General features: G+C 41.4%; 1 protein-coding gene across 4 annotated transcripts in view; it reads right to left on the bottom strand.

Annotated features, from left to right (window-relative positions):
* Nucleotides 1–10003: 10003 nt before the first annotated feature.
* lrch2 (leucine-rich repeats and calponin homology (CH) domain containing 2) overlaps nt 10004–21043 on the bottom strand; it is a 109963-nt gene continuing 98923 nt past the window's right edge. For all 4 annotated transcript variants that reach the window (XM_049476366.1, XM_049476369.1, XM_049476368.1 and 1 more), the window contains 4 exons: nt 18499–18636; nt 17070–17147; nt 12485–15939; nt 10004–11918 (listed from right to left, as the gene is read on the bottom strand). In XM_049476366.1, the coding sequence (XP_049332323.1) occupies nt 15820–15939; nt 17070–17147; nt 18499–18636 (336 nt within the window). In that variant the 3' untranslated portion in view covers nt 10004–11918; nt 12485–15819. The remainder of the gene's footprint in view (nt 11919–12484; nt 15940–17069; nt 17148–18498; nt 18637–21043) is intronic.

Genomic DNA, 21043 nt, shown 5'->3' on the forward strand with positions numbered 1-21043 from the left:
CATCCATCACAGGTCCCAACAGGACCAGTACATGCTGTAGATGCACAGTTTCAGAATGGAGTCTGTTGGTGTCAGAATGTCGCCCCTGTTTTTAATGTCCCTCATGCATTATTTGTATTGGCATGATCATCAGCAGCAGTTTCCCTTCTTGAGAGATTTGGCAGGAGCTGCCATGGCAGGCGTCCCAGTACTTTGATTCATAAACTGTAAGTTTTAAAGCATTATTCTGTTGTAAAAAGCCATCCATCTTTAGCTTTAGACATTCAAAAGGCAGTTTGAAATTTGCATCCAGGGTTTGATAGTGGAATCCATTCCTTCTTCCATCAACGCAAAACTGCAGTCACCACTGGTGCTTAGACAACCCCAACGCATGATACATCCACCCCCATGCTTCACAGTTTGCAGGGCCGTTTCAAGGCATTTGGGGGTTCCTAGCAAAATGGATCCCACCGCAGACCATCCCATCCCCCTAAGAGAAACCACAGCGCAGACATACTCTGCAAAACTTAACCTACCCTTTATATCACTAAAATGTTTTGACAGTGTAAATACTGCTTACATATGTTGCACATACTGTAAACATAATAATGATTCCATTTGTACATTTGCAAAAACAACCAACATATAAAGAAATTGTGCAAATTGTGTTGTAACTATACAATTAAATTTAAAAATGTGCACAATAACTATTATTACTATAAGTTATAATTTTCTGACATTAATAAGGATTTATATTTATGTTTAGTACATAGACTCACAACTTGTAGCTTAACATACAGCACAAAAAAGAGAGAACGGGAAAAGCACTTCGACTGAACATACATTTATTTTATTAAATAAATTTATGAAAAACATCCAAGTGTCACGCCTGGCCCTGTTTCCTGTCTGTCCTCGTGCCTGTGTTGTCCCACGTGACCCGTGCCCCTGTGTTCTGCCTGTGATTTTCCATTACCTCATGTCTCATTTGTAGCTCCACCCCTTCCCCAGGTGTTTCCACTCCCAGTGTGTTTCCTGTCTAGTTTAAAAGACTTCCTCTGTTACTTGTCCTCTGTCGGTCTTTGCACTGTCTCCTGTTGTTCGTCTCATTCTCTGTGTTTCGTAGTTTCTCAGTGTTTCCTTGTTCCTCGTAGCCTTTAACTCTCTTCCCTTGTTATTTTGTTCCTAGTTTAGTAGTTATTCCCTGTTTAAGTTCTTAGCTCTGTTTAGTTTCTTGTCTACTCCCTTGCCCTGTCTAGCTTTAGTTATTAGTTTATTTCTGTGTTCCCTAGTCCCCTAGTGTTTAGTCTTTTAGTAGTTTATTCCCTTTATTTATACAGCTCTGCCTTGTTTAGTTTTGTATTTATTCAGTTCCTCGTTTGTTTTTGTCAGCCTCCCTATTTGTTTGTAGTTTATATTTATCTTCCTGTTTATTCTGTTATTTTCTAGTTCCCTGTGTTTTCCCTAGTTTATTCCCTTGCCCTGTTTTAGTTTATCCTGCCTAGTTTTATAGTCTCCCCGTTTGTTTATCTTTAGTACTTCTTGTTTGTTTGTTAGTTTTAGCTCGCCTCTGTTTCTTGTTTTTCTTTGTTTCTTGTTTACTTGTTTATTTGTTTATATTTATTTAATAAATTCGCCCTACCTGTGAATACGTCCGCCTCCTCGTCTCTCTGCCTGGGTCAACCCTGACAAAAAGACCGACCAAAATGGATGTAAACCGGTGGCATGCTGCTCGGAAGGCGGACCTGGAGTTTCTCCGCCTCCTCGCCGAGCGAATCCGGGGCGATGACCCGCTCCCAGCGCCTTTCCTCGGGTTGGAGCCCGTGAACCCAGCTTCAGCGGTGCCCACCGAGACTCATAAGGGGAAAAAGTCTCGGAGGAAACAGGCCCGAAAAGCCCGCAAGGCGCGGGAGGACTCCCTCCGGAGCGGGGAAAATTTTGGGGGGGCGCTGGGGGTGTGTGCTGTCAGCCTCGGTCCTCGCCCCGAGGAGGACGGGGGTGACTTGGATGCAGGCTGTGAGGAGTCCTTTCTCTGGGACTACTCCGATCTCCTCACACCTGCGTCCAGCGAGGAGGAAGAGGACTATCCTCCTGCACCAGCCCGCCTGCCGCTACTTCCTTCCACGGTGGCAGTGGAACCGCGCTCCGAGACCCCCTGCGTGGCGAGCCAGCCGTGGCCAAAGACTTTCCCCGCTCTCCTCACACCTGACTCTGCACGAGAGAGTAGGAATCCAGTCCGGGTTTTCACTTCGACCGCAGCTTCGGGCTCCAGTGCTGCAGCGTCGGATCTCTTCTTGCCACGCCCCGTGAAGCACGCGTCCGAAACGCTGCACCCCATGATACAAGCGGCGGCCGCGCCGCTCTCCGAGACTTTAGCGGCGGCAGCGCCGCTCTCCGAGATTTCAGCGGCGGCCGCGCCGCGCTCACAGACTGCAGCGGCGGCAGTGCCGCTCTCCGAGATTTCAGCGGCGGCCGCGCCGCTCTCCGAGACTTCAGCGGCGGCCGCGCCGCGCTCACAGACTGCAGCGGCGGCAGCGCCGCTCTCCGAGACTTCAGCGGCGGCCGCGCCGCTCTCCCAAGCACCAGCAGTCCCAGCTGCTCCAGTTCAAGCACCAGCAGTCCCAGCTGCTCCAGTTCAAGCACCAGCAGTCCCAGCTGCTCCAGTTCAAGCACCAGCAGTCCCAGCTGCTCCAGCTCCAGCACCAGCAGTCCCAGCTGCTCCAGCTCAAGCGCCAGCAGTCCCAGCTGCTCCAGCTCAAGCGCCAGCAGTCCCAGCTGCTCCAGCTCAAGCGCCAGCAGTCCCAGCTGCTCCAGTTAAAGCACCAGCAGTCCCAGCTGCTCCAGCTCAAGCACCAGCAGTCCCAGCTGCTCCAGTTCAAGCGCCAGCAGTCCCAGCTGCTCCAGTTCAAGCACCAGCAGTCCCAGCTGCTCCAGTTCAAGCGCCAGCAGTCCCAGCTGCTCCAGCTCAAGCGCCAGCAGTCCCAGCTGCTCCAGTTCAAGCACCAGCAGTCCCAGCTGCTCCAGTTCAAGCACCAGCAGTCCCAGCTGCTCCAGTTCAAGCACCAGCAGTCCCAGCTGCTCCAGCTCAAGCACCAGCAGTCCCAGCTGCTCCAGTTCAAGCGCCAGCAGTCCCAGCTGCTCCAGCTCAAGCGCCAGCAGTCCCAGCTGCTCCAGCTCAAGCACCAGCAGTCCCAGCTGCTCCAGTTCAAGCACCAGCAGTCCCAGCTGCTCCAGCTCAAGCACCAGCAGTCCCAGCTGCTCCAGCTCAAGCACCAGCAGTCCCAGCTGCTCCAGTTCAAGCACCAGCAGTCCCAGCTGCTCCAGCTCCAGCACCAGCAGTCCCAGCTGCTCCAGCTCAAGCACCAGCAGTCCCAGCTGCTCCAGCTCCAGCACCAGCAGTCCCAGCTGCTCCAGCTCAAGCGCCAGCAGTCCCAGCTGCTCCAGCTCAAGCGCCAGCAGTCCCAGCTGCTCCAGCTCAAGCGCCAGCAGTCCCAGCTGCTCCAGCTCAAGCGCCAGCAGTCCCAGCTGCTCCAGCTCAAGCGCCAGCAGTCCCAGCTGCTCCAGTTCAAGCGCCAGCAGTCCCAGCTGCTCCAGTTCAAGCGCCAGCAGTCCCAGCTGCTCCAGCTCAAGCGCCAGCAGTCCCAGCTGCTCCAGTTCAAGCGCCAGCAGTCCCAGCTGCTCCAGTTCAAGCACCAGCAGTCCCAGCTGCTCCAGTTCAAGCGCCAGCAGTCCCAGCTGCTCCAGTTCAAGCGCCAGCAGTCCCAGCTGCTCCAGCTCAAGCGCCAGCAGTCCCAGCTGCTCCAGCTCAAGCACCAGCAGTCCCAGCTGCTCCAGCTCAAGCACCAGCAGTCCCAGCTGCTCCAGCTCAAGCACCAGCAGTCCCAGCTGCTCCAGCTCAAGCACCAGCAGTCCCAGCTGCTCCAGCTCAAGCACCAGCAGTCCCAGCTGCTCCAGCTCAAGCACCTGCAGTCCCAGCTGCTCCAGCTCAAGCACCTGCAGTCCCAGCTGCTCCAGCTCAAGCACCAGCAGTCCCAGCTGCTCCAGCTCCAGCACCAGCAGTCCCAGCTGCTCCAGCTCCAGCACCAGCAGTCCCAGCTGCTCCAGCTCCAGCACCAGCAGCTCCCAGAACTATGTTTGGGCCCAGGCCCCGTATTTCCAGGCCTGCTCCTAGGCCTCCTGACTTTGCCCCCAGTACTGTGCCCAGGCTGTCCCCACAGACTTTTGCTGGTCCTGGGCACCCTCCTGTGTTTTTTGTACCCCTGTCTCTCCCTGTCCTGGTCCCCGTATCTGTGATCGTTCCAGTTCCTGTCCCCGGTGGTTTCTCTGTTCCTGTCCCTGTTACTGTGTTTGTTTCCGTCCCCGTCAATGTTCTAGTCCCTGTTCCCGTGTCCGGTCCCGTCCAGTCTCTGTCTCATGTCCAGTCTCCGTCACCTGTCCAGTTCCCCGTCCAGTCTCCGTCACCTGTCCAGTTCCCCGTCCAGTCTCCGTCACCTGTCCAGTTCCCCGTCCAGTCTCCGTCACCTGTCCAGTTCCCCGTCCAGTTTCCGTCACCTGTCCAGTTCCCCGTCCAGTCTCCGTCACCTGTCCAGTTCCCCGTCCAGTCTCCGTCACCTGTCCAGTTCCCCGTCCAGTCTCCGTACCCTGTCCAGTCTCTGTCCCCTGTCCTGTCTCCATCTCCTGTCCAGTTCCCTGTCCAGTCTCCCGTTCGGTCTCCTGTTTTCCCCGGCCTCTCCCTGCCGCCAGCCCCCGGGGTTTGTTTTTACGCGCCTCGGGAGCTGCGCGTTTAGGGGGAGGTTTCTGTCACGCCTGGCCCTGTTTCCTGTCTGTCCTCGTGCCTGTGTTGTCCCACGTGACCCGTGCCCCTGTGTTCTGCCTGTGATTTTCCATTACCTCATGTCTCATTTGTAGCTCCACCCCTTCCCCAGGTGTTTCCACTCCCAGTGTGTTTCCTGTCTAGTTTAAAAGACTTCCTCTGTTACTTGTCCTCTGTCGGTATTTGCACTGTCTCCTGTTGTTCGTCTCATTCTCTGTGTTTCGTAGTTTCTCAGTGTTTCCTTGTTCCTCGTAGCCTTTAACTCTCTTCCCTTGTTATTTTGTTCCTAGTTTAGTAGTTATTCCCTGTTTAAGTTCTTAGCTCTGTTTAGTTTCTTGTCTACTCCCTTGCCCTGTCTAGCTTTAGTTATTAGTTTATTTCTGTGTTCCCTAGTCCCCTAGTGTTTAGTCTTTTAGTAGTTTATTCCCTTTATTTATACAGCTCTGCCTTGTTTAGTTTTGTATTTATTCAGTTCCTCGTTTGTTTTTGTCAGCCTCCCTATTTGTTTGTAGTTTATATTTATCTTCCTGTTTATTCTGTTATTTTCTAGTTCCCTGTGTTTTCCCTAGTTTATTCCCTTGCCCTGTTTTAGTTTATCCTGCCTAGTTTTATAGTCTCCCCGTTTGTTTATCTTTAGTACTTCTTGTTTGTTTGTTAGTTTTAGCTCGCCTCTGTTTCTTGTTTTTCTTTGTTTCTTGTTTACTTGTTTATTTGTTTATATTTATTTAATAAATTCGCCCTACCTGTGAATACGTCCGCCTCCTCGTCTCTCTGCCTGGGTCAACCCTGACACCAAGCACAATGTCGCCAAGCTCTCACGCCTCTTCTCCGGCTGCGCTGTAATTTTTCCTGGTGAACGCCTGGTGAAACCAGTTGTGAAATACACAGATTTATAAAAGTATATGTAAGCGTTCGTTTCTCATCAACAGGTCACATTTTGAGAAAGTAAAATATATTAATATGCTCTAAAATGTGCCTCTGTCTTGGTCAAAAATGGATCAAGTGCAGTTCAAACAGAAAAACAATGGTATAAAACACACTACAACCACCATTTTTACTATTTCAGACAGAGCGTGGGTACAAATATAACCATATAAAACTTAGTTCAGTTAAATTATTTAAGTTTAATTAGCTAAGTTATTTAAATATTGTCAAACATAAAAGGTAGGTTGAGGTTTTGATGTGTTGTTTCCATGATTTAAAACTAAAACTAATGCCACTGAGTCCGTAGTTTTATACATTCTAGTGTTAAAGACAGTGATGGTAAAGCTGGTGTGCATGGATACTGCTGAACATGTTCCAGTCTGGTTATATTCTACTATCAGTAACTAGTGGAAGGGGCCTCCTAGAGGTGGATTCTAATAATAGTGTTGTTGTACTTTCCTGCGTTGTCCATCACAGAAATTAAGCGGCCTCTCACACAGTTTTTCGCTGCATTCAATTTATAACCAGTTGTTGGTTACTGCTTGGATTGCCTGTCCTATTGCAATGGGCCTGCATTTTTTGTTTATTCCACAAAGATTATGCTTGTGCAAACTCTTCCTTGCAGCTAGACTTCCACAGTTCCACTGAACTGACATTTCCTTATTTTTGTCCACAATCAAAACTGTAAACTAGAAACATTTGACTTCCCCTGCCTTGGGACTATTAATTACTTTCATTTTAGATACTCAGACAGTTTTTTTTAAAGGAGCCTAGGTTGCAGAGTGAAAGTACAAAGTTTGAAGATGATTTGTAAAGCTTGGATATTTAATTCAAGTGATATTTACTAATTGAAATGATTCAATGTCTGATGCATTAACAAAAACAAAGTCATACATTATTTGATGTGTCCTAACATTTGTACAATTCGCACAGGTCACAGATTTGTTTATTTTATTTAAGAAAAATAAGGCTCTCAAAGGCTCAATTATAGACATTTTAGGTAGAATAATATATATATATATATATATATATATATATATATATATATATATATATCATTTTCTAATGATGCAATCTTAACAGTCCTTTGTCCACTGCTTCTATGCATTCTTTATTTTAAGAGTTAAGGAGGTTGTGATAATGAACTTACTACTACTAAAAGATTAAAGAGTCAGATGATCAAACGGATGTACACTGTGTAAAAAAAAGTTCCAATACATTTTTTTTTCTGCCACAGTTTCTTCTTGAACTTCTGGCCACACAATTTAATGTGGTTTAATTCCTTTGCTTTAAAAAAAGCATGCACAAATGTGAATTAAAACATTTACCAAGATTTTACATTCTGTTTTGATCTCTCATCAGTCTGTATCATTTATATGTAAATATCTTCTGACTTGTTTAAATTTACCGTGGAAACATGCTCAATTAACATTTAGTTGTTTTTTTTTAAACATGCTTCCTTTAAGTTTCATACAGGGTCTTTGCAGTTTTATGAGGGCTTTTATAAACAAGTCTTACCAGCATGTTGAAAAAGGTTCTCTCTGAGTAACGAAAACTTCCAGATCTGAGCAAGACCTTCACAGTTCCTCTGAAGTGCAGTTTCTTAGGAACATCCTGCAGAGAAGAAAGCGTGAGCTGAAAATTCTTGGCTACATTCTTTACTTTGCACTCACCGCGCGGACATTAAACAGTTGCTCAGAGGAGCTCATGTCTGATGAGTGTTAGGCTTGCAAGGTTTGAAGTCTCAGAAAGTGTTCACAGGTTTTAAAGGTGGGAATTTGATTCAGAATTTGCTTTGATGCAAGCCTCATTAATCAGTTCAGTTTTTCTAAGAACAGACTGACCTGAATCTATCTTTGAGATGGCACACATGAGCAAACTGATACATTCATGCATGTTGCATCTGCAGAGATATTAATAATGATCAAACAGTCACGTCACTGGATATGCAGCAAAAAAAAAAAACAACTGAAGGTTGATGTTTAACTGGAGGAATTTCTCCCTTGATGTGGAGATCTGCGCAAGTGCAGCAGCTACAACAACATGGAATATCCTGGGCTCATGAGGTTTTCATGAGAATTTTGTGTTTCCCCATTCTTTAAGACGGCTGAGTGAAACAGAATTTCCTGTTAGAACCAATAATAATAAGCTCAGTCATTCAAGAAACAAAATATATGAAATCCAAACCTGACCATTCAATCTGATCCGACCTGTGTTACATTGACTAAAAAAAAAAAAAAAGAAATAATCTGAGTTAAGACACTTCAGCTTCGTAATGTGAATGTAGTCAACATTTATTTTCCTTACACAACATCTTGCATGTTTACCTGACTTTTTTTTACAGTGGGGAATTTTTAGTCATCCTGGTTTACATGGCAGCAATGACAGGTTGTTAAAAAGCATGTTTCCAGGTATGTACTTAAGTTACACGGTCATCTGGATCTGCAAGATTACATTTTAGCACGAAGACACTATATGTGTGGGCTGAGCGGCACCTCAAAGTCAAATATGCGTTCAAAGAAATATGCCACTCACAAAGTTTGCACGGCATCTTAAACCAATTTCAGTGCACTGACCTGCTTCAGTTAAACTGCTGCAATAAAAAAAAAAACATTCTGAGCCTTTTTTCAACATTTGGGGTGTCCAACCTTTCACACTGGTGACACTGTTGTTTTATGTAATGAATATGTTGTTATGTTTGAGGCACATCACAGCCTTATTTCAAAGGAACTGATGTCTCCATGACCTTTAGTCAACAATCAAGGTCACTCCCACTGATATAATGCAGGTTCACCGAAGGTCAAGTACTGTTCAAGACTGTGACTTCCTGCTGGAAGTCTGTAATGAGATAAGATTTCAGGGAATTTCAAGAAACGTGAATTGAAGCAACACCCTAGATATTCGGTGTCCTCAGAAAACGTCTTTCCTTCCTTCCTTCAAGCTCCCAGTCTGTAACTTTATCCCTTTTCCATGGAATCGACAGGGGGACTTTCTGCAGAATGGCTGCATTGTCAGTGATCTTTGACTCTTACAGTGGACAGATGCCAAAGAATGGGATCTGCTTGTGCTTCCAAAGCTGCAGCTTTAGCATAAAAAATTAGGTGTGCAAGCGGACTGTTGCAGTTTGTTGAGTGCTGGATGCGCTGGCTGTCATTTCTGAATATGCTTGGTCATGTGGCACATGTAGAAAATCAACCAATTGGCGAAGTTATGGTAAAGCTTCTGCAGGATCTTGGAAGTTCAGGCACAATCTGGTTCACTCTAAATAAGCAGCCTGATGTAATGCAGTCCATCGCCACTTTAACACTGCAGGGTCAAGCAGTCAGTAAGGTTCCAGTGTTTACTCTTTAGCTTGGTTACAGTTTATTTATTTATTTTCTTGCTGTGTTGCTTAATTGTTGTCAAATTATCATGCCGATGACCAGGCTCATCCAACATTGCTATCTTAGTGTTAGCATGTCAGCTATCAGCAGACTTGCCAAGTCTCCCGGAATTTGCAGGAGTCTACCTAGGGTTGCCATCCGTCCCGTAAAATACGGAATCGTCCCTTAATTGGCAACTAAATGTTGCGTCCCGTATTGAAACAATACGGTACGTGATTTGTTCCGTATTTCCATAAATGCCCAATACACATGTCTGTTACTCACACATCAACACTAAACCCCTCCTCCCTCTGCTCTTCTGTGCTGCTGCTGCAGCAGTTCACTACAGACTCCGTCCCCCCTCCCCCTTTTGGTTGCACACAAACATACAAACATATAAATTAAGATTTAATTAACTGCACTTTATAAGAGAAAGTGTTTAATGCTAAAAAAGCATTTCAAGCTTTAAGTATGACTAAATGCTTTTTTGATTACCCCTTCAATAAAAACACTAGCACAAAATAAAACATAATACTGCTGCCAGAGGAGCTGTGATTGGTGTCTCTTATTTTAAATTCTACACGGTGACAACCCTAAGTCTACCGCATTTCAATAACGCCTCCAAATAGAATCCCCGAATCTAGAACGAGTGGCCCAAGAGTGAACTTAAAGACCCAGACTTTTTACCCAATCGCGTGTGTAAAAAGAAAGAAAGAGGGAGAGAAAGGCGCTCCCCTCGTGTGCATATTCATGAAGTGCATGCAAAACAGAGAATGTTGAGGTTAGTTAATTTATGCGTGAGTCAGTTTTTTTCAAACACTTGATACCACTCCACATTTCTTGTTAAGTCTTTTGAGATAAGATCATTCAAAAGAAGCTCTGATGCAACAAGAATAATTTGTAAAAAAAAAAAAACAAAGCAAACACATAACTGGAAAAGGTCATTTTATTTGATGTTTTTTTTTTCCACTTCATGACCTCTCAAACATGTCTTTTGTTGCCTTTTTGTAAGAAAGGTTCAAATACTTTTTATACAGAGTTTATGTACAGAAACGGTGACTTGATCACTGAGGATTCAGGCATGCACTCAAGATCTTGTTTCATACAAAACATCCACCTGCGCACACACACACACACGCACACTGTATACCACGCATTTTACGTAGCATCCTCTCCGGCCAAACTGTGTGTGAAACGGCAACTTCTTTTTTTTTTCTTTTTACAATTATACAAAGTCTGAATTCGTACCAGTGTTTTTCCCGATCTCATGTGAGTTGTCACTTACATGCTACGAAAATGTGCTGGCTGGCGTGTAGTGCACTAGCTCCTTAGAAAAACAAGTATCATGTGATAGAGGAGGACTTCAGCGTGATAAGAAACCATTATGGCTGCATTAAGTAATGAAAGAATAAGGTGCGAAACAGAGTGAGGGGAACAACTTCTTACTAAACCAAGAAGGCAAACTGGCAGTCTACAGCTTTTGTGTCCTGCAGTGATGATTTCATTGGCACTAGTAACAAAGTAACACAACACAGAAAATTTGGGAATGATGTTTGCTCACAAAAGCCTGTTTTTTTGAAGCTCCCCCAAACTCTCTTAAGCAAATATAGGAAGAATTGATAGAGGCAACTGCTGAGATTTCTTTCAGAATCTCAGCCGGACAAAGGAAGTGATCAATAAATCAGTGACTGTTGTTCATCCAACAATTTGGGCTTTTGCTCAAAAACCTGGCAAATAATCAATAGTCTTTTCCATAGAAAGAAAAGGAAAAATGTGACAAATTAGTATGCGTGCCAGAACATGCACACAGTGAGAGACTGCAATAAACAGAACCAATAAAGACAACCGCAAAGATAGGTCAAAATTAGTTTTAGGGTAGAAGGTTATTTACTGTGGCTAAAAATAAAGCTCTGCAACTGTCAAAAGAGTATGGATACTGGAAAAAAGTGCAGCTGCCCAATTTAAGGATGCTGATTTGAACACTTGAAAAAAAAATTATATTTGGCACACAAAAGTTGCACACAAAAAAACTCTTAAAACAAAATAATATATTAAAGGAAAAAAATAAAAAATAAAATAAAACAACTACAGAACATAAAATTAAGTTAAGATCATACATATTAATATTGTTTTTGTTGTCTGTATCAAGCATGGTCAATTAAAGTTTAGTTCTATCTTGGGCATAAACATAGTCTTTAAATAAAAAATATACAAGTGCAATTCCTTCTTTTGTACACTTAAAAGTTTGGTGCTGGATAGTGGTTAAACGCACTGCAAATAAAGCAACGTCTACATGCTTTCCCTTTAAAATCTCCTCTCATATTTCTCCAGTCAATTAAGCAAGAAAGCATGGAGTACATTAGCAAAATAACATGTAGACTAGCTAGCAAAACACTTTGTCAGAAAATAAAACAACCAAAAAGCTTTAACTGATTTATTTTTTCTTTTCCTAGACATGTAGGCTACATTCACATCACTAGTCAATTATGCTCAGATCAGCGCAAACTGATAGGTTATGACATATGACATAATTAATGAGACGAACGGTCGCTAATTGAAATATTAGATGTGTTTAAATGGATAAAGTCCCATCTTTCCACAAAGAGTTAATCAGCTTGCTAGTTATGCAGCAAACAACTAAAGGTTGAGCCCCCCCTTGATGTGGAGATCTGCGCAAGTGCAGTAGCCAAAACAACATGGAGTACAGTTTGTTGTTTGTGCATTACTGAGACAAATGCTACAAACTCTTTACAATGTTTTTATGAAAATTCAGTTAACAGTATTTTGGTCTTGTGATCTGTATTTTCCCATTCATTAGGATGGCTGTGAGTGAACAGGCTTTCCTTTAAAGGTCACCTTCCGTCGTTTTTTCTTTCATTTTAAAATGTCTAGTTATGGTCTCTAGTATGAATGAATGACATGTGAGCCGTTTTTGTAAAAAAAAAAGTGCTCAGGTGTCTCTGTATAGCTCTTTTTTAATGGACTGTTTTAGGGGTGTGTCCAAAATGACCGGATTCCAGCTTTGCTCATGAATATTCATACATGCAAACAGCATGCAAATATCTCTCCTCTGATTGGCTAGGAGCACTGCGACGCCCCTCCACCGCTCTGCCGCTCACTGCCTCCCACCTCCTAACTGATGAGCGGTGATGTTGCATCGCTTCAGCTCCGCCTCTGGGAGTTTCTCGAGCCAAGGTGGGCTGGTCTGTGAGTTTCTGCCTACGTAGGCAGAAAGATAATTCAAAATTCACCCGTTTTTCGGAGGGGGGGAGGGGGGATTTCTTTGCTTAGCTCCTGCAGACAATGGGGGCTGCAAAACAGTTTAATGTGCAGGTGTACACATTCAACTCGGAGAGACCTACTGTATTCCACAAAAAACAAGAAAAATCGGATTTTCGCGGAAGGTGACCTTTAAGAACTGTGGCCTCCATCACCAACACCAATAATCACAGGCATACAGGAAACAAGATACATGAAATCCAACCTGACCATTCAATCTGATCCGATCTGTGTAACATTGAAGCTAAAAATAGTAATGCTTGGTAATGTGAATGTGTATTAAACAATGCCGTGCCCAAGACGTCACCAGCCCCGCCCTCACCCTCGCACTGTCTCGCATCCAGATGGAATCAAGAGCTGAATCAGCGCCGAGCACTCAAAACCCGAGGAATAGAGCAAAACAACAGTAATCAGCCCTTTAATCAGCCATTTAAATGGCTTTTTAAAAGGTAAATAAGAGCGTTTTCTGGGATTAAGAGTGTGAATTCAACTGTAACTGGAAATATCTGCACAAAACTGTGCTGGACTGAGGTGCACAGCTTTCCACACGTGCGTTTACAAGCATGTGCCCAACCATGTGGATAAAGGCCATGCAGTTACCTCCTGTTTACTGCTGCCTGATGTGACTATTGTGTATTTACCTCACACAAGATCTTGCATGTGACTGTTTTTACAGTGGGGGATTTCTAGCCATTCAGGCTTACATGGCACCAATGACAGGCTGTTAAGAAGCATGTTTCCAGGTATGTACTCATGTTACACGATCATCTGGCTCTGCAAGACTACAGTTTAGCATGAAGACGCTACAAGTATGTGTTGTGGGAACCTCAAAGTCAAATATGTGTTCAAAGAAATATGGCACACACAAAGTTTACATGTCATCTTAAACCATTTCAATGCACTGCTGTAGAATCATAAATACTTAAAGAAATCTGACGTCTATCAAATTCTCCATCAAGTGAGACGCAAAGCCTGTGTGATGAATCACTCGTGATAGTAACTGCAGCAAGCCGGAAACATGGCTCATTTTCACTGTGAAAACGATATAGCTGTCAACAGTCCGCGTGTGAAATAAACGGGCCTTTGTCACCCGAGTTGCAAAATAAGAACTTCCAGCAAAGATGAAACATCTTTAAAATAATAAAATAAAGACAAACTGTCACCATGACTCTGAATTACTCAGAATGCTGAGTAATATGCAACCTGGGATTATTTCCACAGAACCTGTGCATGAACTCAGCATTAAATATGTATACACACACATAAAAACACGTATGCTTAAAAAAAATATATATATATTAAATCTTAAGCCATGTTGCAGAACATATATTTAAAGAACTGCATAACAGAAAGTGTTTTCATGAGCACATAAAACAGGGTTTTATCAGGTCTGGCTCTGGAAAGTTTGGCAATTTCCCTGCTCAAATACACCTAACTAAACCAACATAACTAATTTCCGGTAATTAACTAATAATCTGAATGAGGTAAGTTTGAGTATGTAAATCAACAAACCGCGCTGGATGCCGGCTCTCTAGGAGTGAAACTGAAGAACCCTGACACACGACATATCTGACGCTGGTTTAACAAGAAAAGCAACCAAGGAATAAATAATCAATAAATACATAAATAATTATCTGGAAATTTCCTTCATATCTCTTTACACACTTAATAGTCTGAAAGTGTTGGCAGTCATAATGCATAATGTCTTCAGTGTTGGACAGAATTGTAAAGGTGAGTTAATGCAGGGCCACATTTTAAAGTCAATACAAAAGTAATAAAATAAAAATCATTGATTGAAAAAAATGGTTAACACAAATGGAAAATGTAGCTTTCATAAATAAAAGGAACTAATTTAAAGTGTTTTGCCTTTTCCTTTGTTAATTTTGTAGGTATTTTGTAGACCATTCCTTTTATTTGTTTATTTTTTTTTCACTCTTTAGGTGTGGCTTTGTACAAATTGTATATTTGTGTGATCTTGGCAGTTCTGCACATCTGTAAACATCGACACATCTGTATTGACTGCTCAATAGACATTGAGAGATGATGTATGTGTGTATCCTTGGACCTTGGATCTGTACATGTTATTACATTAATGACTTACTTTTTTTTTTTTTTTTACAAGTCATCTCAGAAAACATTAATGCTACATCAAACCATAGAAAATAAATCATCAAACATTGTTTTAAATGTTTTAAAATGACTAAAATGAGCAGAGATTGCAGTGAAAGTAGATTCAACACATGGATGCATCCTCATATTGAGCTACATTGTGAATTCAAACAAAACATTTCTACATTAAGTCAGTAAATGAAATTATTTTTAGTGCACTGCTACACAGCTCCACACCGCTGTTTGGGACATTGTGGATCATTCTGAACATTTTAATGTTGTAATGTTGCTATTGTTAATTTGAATGTGTCACCTTTAGGGTTCGGATCCAGGGGAACAAATCAGTCAACTTCATTCACTTACATTAAGCCACACTTCTGAGTTCATCTTTACAAAATGTACAAGCAGCTCTCTACCACCCCAACACGCGCTGCTCCTGCGCTGAGGAATGGAGGTTGAAGGCATGTTTCCGTGATGGAGCTTTATTGGCTTCATGCAGGAGAGAAGGGCACCCAGCATTCTGTACGAATCTCTGCCCACTGTTCCTTATCGGCCAATCAGCGGTCAGATGGCTTTCTCTCCTCGCCCCTTACAGGCTCACTGGTCCAGAGAATTCAGCGTGAGAAGAGACAAAAGGAACAAAGATAACGGGAGAGACAGATGGAGCGATTTAAAACTGAGTGAGAGGGAAAGAGAGCCCAATGGGGTACACTCAATTTTCTTGGAACACTAAGTAAAAAGTGTTTTTTCTCAATCTCTTCCCTCATAGAACAAACGAAGTGGAGGAAACTCCCATTAGTCTCTCTGCCAGAAGGTACTGGAATGAGCCAAAAGACTTCTTCTCTTTTATGGCTGACGCGGTGCTGATAATTCCTGTGACTGCTATGTTTTTTTCTGCTAAACCCTGATTTAATTACCTCCTTTTGTTTTCCACGTATTTCCACATATATTTTGGCTTTCCTATAAAACAACAGATCACGTACTTCTCCTGAGGATCACCAGTAATATAGATTTCCTGTTGTTTTTGCTTGGTGTCCCTTCTTCAGTATCTTCTTTTTTGTAAATAGTGACTCAACTGCTGCAAACAGTTTCTGCGTTATGGATCAGCAGGTTGATGAGGCCCGAATGGAACATAATATGCATTATGAAACCTTTGCAATAAGCCAGCAGCTCCAGCAAAAGCACCAGCATCTGTCAGCTAGAAAAGGATGTAACAGATAAAAGGCCAGAGGGTTCAAATCTGTCTTAAGGTTAACAGACAGGGGCGTGAGAAAGGGAGGTAAGGCAGTACGCAAGGTGGAGGAGGACGTCTGCCGATCCCACTTTCAGGGTCATATCCTGGTTTGTCTTGTAGTGCTACATGGTGGACAGCTGAGTGGGCTTTGATGACGGCAAGTCCAGCAAGGCTTGAACGGTTACGCCAACTTTCACCAAGCCTCGTTCTTCCAGAATATGATGAGGCAAACATAACTTGTCCTGTAGAGAAAATACAAACACACACATAGAGTTCATGCTAGAGCATCATGTGGATAATGATCTCCTTTTAAACTAATTAATCTCAGATGATCCAGATGTGATTTTCTTAAACGAATCCACATTTTGGTCAAATTTATCGTAGACAAAGAAGTCTACGGGAGGATGATGGGAGGATTGGATTTATGCAATATCATTATGTGACTAAACACAGTGTCCAAACACCTTTGCATACTTTATTTGTGAATTTGCTTCTAAAGGTGTTGCACTTTGTTACATTCTGTTAAACATTTAAGACAACATAACTCATGTCTTCGTGTTGTGCAGAACCCTGCCCCCATGAATTGATGCATCCAGGCTACCACATGTTTAAAGCCCACACCTGCTCACAGGATATCTCAGAAACCAAAATGCCAAATCATATAGTCAAAACATCCTCTATAATTGGGTGTGACTCTTCTTTTCAAAACTTTATCAGTTCTAGGCAAAGATCACACATAGCCTGAAGGTGTGCTGGGGGATTGTGTGATGGTAATCAGCTTCTGGGAACTATCCACTACTTAGTCTTCTCTGTTTACTGCTATTATTCAGTCAGTTTCACATGAAAAAAGTCTGATGTGAATCTGAAGCTTTTTAATGTTTAAATCGGCTGCAGTAAAATAAAACTTGAAACACCCCAAAAGGTTTTTTTTTTTATAATTTACACAATTTTTAGTAAATTTTTAGTTCTACTCTCAGAACCTTAAGTTAAATTAGTTTTCAAATACAAAAATAGAGGCCCCAATCAGTGCACTAGGACATTAGATAAGATAAATATATAGAAAATATAAATAAATAAATAAATGTGTAAAATATAGATTTGGAACATATATTTTCATGGACCTTTGTTTGTTGAATGAGTGCAAAGGAGTCTGCAAGCAATTTTATTCAATCAAATAACAATGTGCAAGAATGGAAATAAACAAGTTCTAATGCAAACAAGCACATACATCACTCCAGCCATTACCTTCCATTAATTATTTCCAGCATTCAGCAAGCTGGGCTTGCTTTAGTGTCAGACAGCCAAATTCTTTAAGTGCTTTGCTAAACAGAAATGTCAAGTAAGAAACTGAAGTGATGAAGTGCAGGCCTACCTGTGGCACACCAAGCTTCTTACACGCTTCCAGAAAATTCTCTACATTTCGTCTGCATTTAGCCATGCTCAGCTTTGGCTGTGAGGAAAAACAGAAATACACACACAAACAGAAATGAACACAAACACCAAAAAATGTGCATTTTCTAAATTACATCAAAATATAAAAGCATAATAAATCTGCTTCCTGCATGCTACGTTTTTTATACTGTAGATATAATAATTATTTAAACATTGAATTTTTATAACAATAATAGAATAAATCTAACAAAATGATTAATAATAAGAGTATAAGACAAACACAAGAGTCACAAATATGCAGATTATTTTGTACCCCAATCATAAGCTAGAGAGACCACATACAAATATCCCAGTCAATAAAATCACTATCCGATCCATGAGATTTGTGATTTGTTACGCAATCCATCTTTTTTATCTTTTGTCTTTTTCATCTTAATTTAAACTAAGTTAAAGCAATGCTAAATGCTACATCATTATATGATTTTTTTACATAAAGTTTTTATAATCAGCATTAAAAAGTGTCAGACACTTTGTATGTAACTAACACACTACCACTTACCGTACACTGTACAAATTTATATATTTAATTGATTATACAGATCTGCTCAGTTTTTAGCATTTAATTTTGCTTTATGTGTCTTCCCATGCTCCAGTTTTATAGCACACACTCATTCTAAAATGTACATGAGCTATTTCCTGTATTTTGAATATTTTATATATTTGAATACATGATTACATAAACCAATACAAAGATAAATTCATGTACACTGCCTGGCCCAAAAAAAAAAAAAGTCTCCACCTGGATTTAAGTAAGTAAATGATGTGGGGTTGATGCTGCAGTTGGTCAGGTCTAGGTTCAGCAACAGTATGTGCTGAAAGAATGAGGTCAGCTGACTACCTGAATATACTGAATATAGACCAGGTTATTCCATCAATGGATTTTTTCTTCCCTGATGACACGGGATATTTCAAGATAACCATACCAGGATTCATGGGGCTGGAATTGTGAAAGAGTGCTTCAGGGAGCATGAGATCATCATTTTCACACATGGATTGTTCACCACAGAGTCCAGACCTTAACCTCATTGAGAATCTTTCTGATGTGCTGGAAAAGACTTTGTGCAGTGGTCCGACTTTACCGTTATAAATGCTGCTGCAAGATCTTGGTGAAAATTTAATGCAACACTGGACTGAAATAAATCTTGTAAGATTGCAGAAGCTTATTGAAACAATGCCACAGTGAATGTGTGCTGCAATAAAAGCTTAAGGCGGTCCAAAAACATTTTTTTTTTGGTGACGACTTTTTTTTTTGGCCGGGCAGTGTATTTATAGCTACCAGAAATAAAGCCATATGTACAGGACAGACAAACAGATAGATGAACAGATAGATAAAAAGAAGGAGAACTTACTACAGCAGGAGAGGGCACATGAATACTGGCCACAGAGCGAGGGCGAATATGATTGGCCAGGTGGCACAGAACAACACCATCCATTAAAGCAGCACCAACATCATCTGGCAACAAAACCTTCAGCCTCGACTCTAGGTTCTGCCAAAACACATAGAGAAACACACACAAAGAATAATTAGAATTATTTTTGGTTAGATCTAGAGAATGTCACCAGATTGTGTAACGAATAATGTTGTATAAGAAATACAAAGCTTTAATGTGCTTCCTAGGGTATGCTACAATTATTAAAATCAGGTCTGCCCTTCAGGTTTAAAGCAGAATCGGACTTGACTTCCTGTTCTTCCATCCATAATCATACGCTGCATATGAAATAAAAATGTTATATCGTGAGCAACAAGGTTTCATGAAATTAATATATTTTTATTGATTACAAACAATGCCTTACAAATGTGTATGTGTAAATCTGTGTGTGTGTGTGTGTGTGTGTGTGTGTGTGTGTGTGTGTGTGTGTGTGTGTGTGTGATGGCATTAAATGTACCCTTAAGTTCTGAACAACCTGAGGAAATTGTGCAAGATCCCTACAGGCATTCTAAACAGTTCTCCTTTATATGCTTTTCAAATGGTACACACTCAAAAACAAACAAACAAACAATAATAAAGACTTATGGGGAAGACAAAAATTACCAAGGAAAAATATATAACTACTTAATATGCTTGGAAAATAATAACATGCTTCAGCATGTCAAAGAACACAACCCAAGAGTCCAATGTGTATTCCTACACACATTTTTTTCAGCAATAATATTCCCACTAGCAGTGCTTGATGTGGGCAAAAAAATGTGATGATGCAATTCCTGTGAAACGCAGTAAATACATACTAGACTTGCTAGCTGCTAGGGCTTTGTATTGTCAAGACTCTGGCAATATAATATGCATTACAATTCAGGGGTTATAATTCAAACATAAAAATATACAAATATACAATGCAAGTTTTACAATAACATTTTTGAAAAACTACCATAGTATAAAAAACACATTATCATATGCATAAAATCTAAGTTAAAGAAAGTATTACTGTTTATCCAATCAGATCAGTAGGATCTGAAGACATACATCCATATGAAAACGTTTGGGCACCCTTATTAATGTTAATAATTTTTAGTTCTAAATATTTGGGTGTTTGCAACAGCCATTTCAGTTTGATATATCTAATAACTGATGGACACAGTAATATTTCAGGATTGAAATGAGGTTTATTGTACTAACAGAAAATGTGCACTATGCATTAAACCAAAATTTGACCGGTGCAAAAGTATGGGCACCCTTATCATTTTTTTTATTTGAATACTCCTAACTACACACTAAGAAAAGTGAGTACAGATTTGTACTTAAAAGGGTACAAAGCTTGTCACTGGGGCTGTACCTTATATTGAGGTACAAAAAAGTACCTTTCAGTGAAAGTCCTTTTTTGTACCCATGGTTTTTGTGCCAGTAAAGATTATAAAGATTATAAACATTATCATTAACTAAATATGGCTCAAAAACTTGATGATCCAAAATTGTCTGGCTTTCAAATAAAAAAATGTGCAATATATATTGTTTATTAGTATAGTGATACAGAATACTCAATGTATCTTTTGGCTGGTTAAATGGTACAAATTTGTACTTATTGCTGTTAGAAATGACTTTGTACTTCAGAGGGAACAAATCTGATCCTGTAAAGACCAATATTGTACCTTTGAGGGTACAATTATGAAGAGTGTACCTTTAAGTACAAAAAAGTACTCATATCGTACCTCTGTTTTTTAGAGTGTTCTTTTTACTGACTTACTGAAGCACAAAATTGGTGTGGTAACCTCATTGAGCTTTAAACTTCATAGCCAGGTGTATCCAATCATGAGAAAAGGTATTTAAGGTGGCCAATTGCAAGTTCTCCTCTGAGATTTGAATCTCCTCTGAAGAGTGGCATCATGGGCTCATCAAAACAACTCTCAAATGATCTAAAAACAAAGATTGTTCAACGTAGTTGTTCATAGTTGTCTCAGAGATTTAACCTGTCAGTTTCCACCGTGAGGAACATAGTAAGGAAATGGAAGACAGGGACAGTTCTTGTTAAGCCCAGAAGTGGCAGGCCAAGAAAAATATCAGAAAGGCAGAGAAGACGAATGGTGAGAACAGTCAAGGACAATTCACAGACCACCTCCAAAGAGCTGCAGCATCATCTTGCTGCAGATGGAGTCACTGTGCATCGGTCAACAATACAGCGCACTCTGCACAAGGAGAAGCTGTATGGGAGAGTGATGCGAAAGAAGCCATTTCTGCAAGCAGAGCCACAAACAGAGTCGCCTGAGGTGTGCTTGCAGAAATTCTTATGCTTCTTTCGCATCACTCTCAGCATACAGCTTCTCCTTGTGCAAAGTGCGCTGTATTGTTGACCGATACACATTTTCTGTTAGTACAATAAACCTCATTTCAATCCTGAAATATTACTGTGTCCATCAGTTATTAGATATATGTCACAAACACCCAAATATTTAGAACTAAA

Source organism: Astyanax mexicanus, chromosome 1 (assembly GCF_023375975.1).
Source record: "Astyanax mexicanus isolate ESR-SI-001 chromosome 1, AstMex3_surface, whole genome shotgun sequence".
NCBI lineage: Eukaryota > Metazoa > Chordata > Actinopteri > Characiformes > Acestrorhamphidae > Astyanax > Astyanax mexicanus.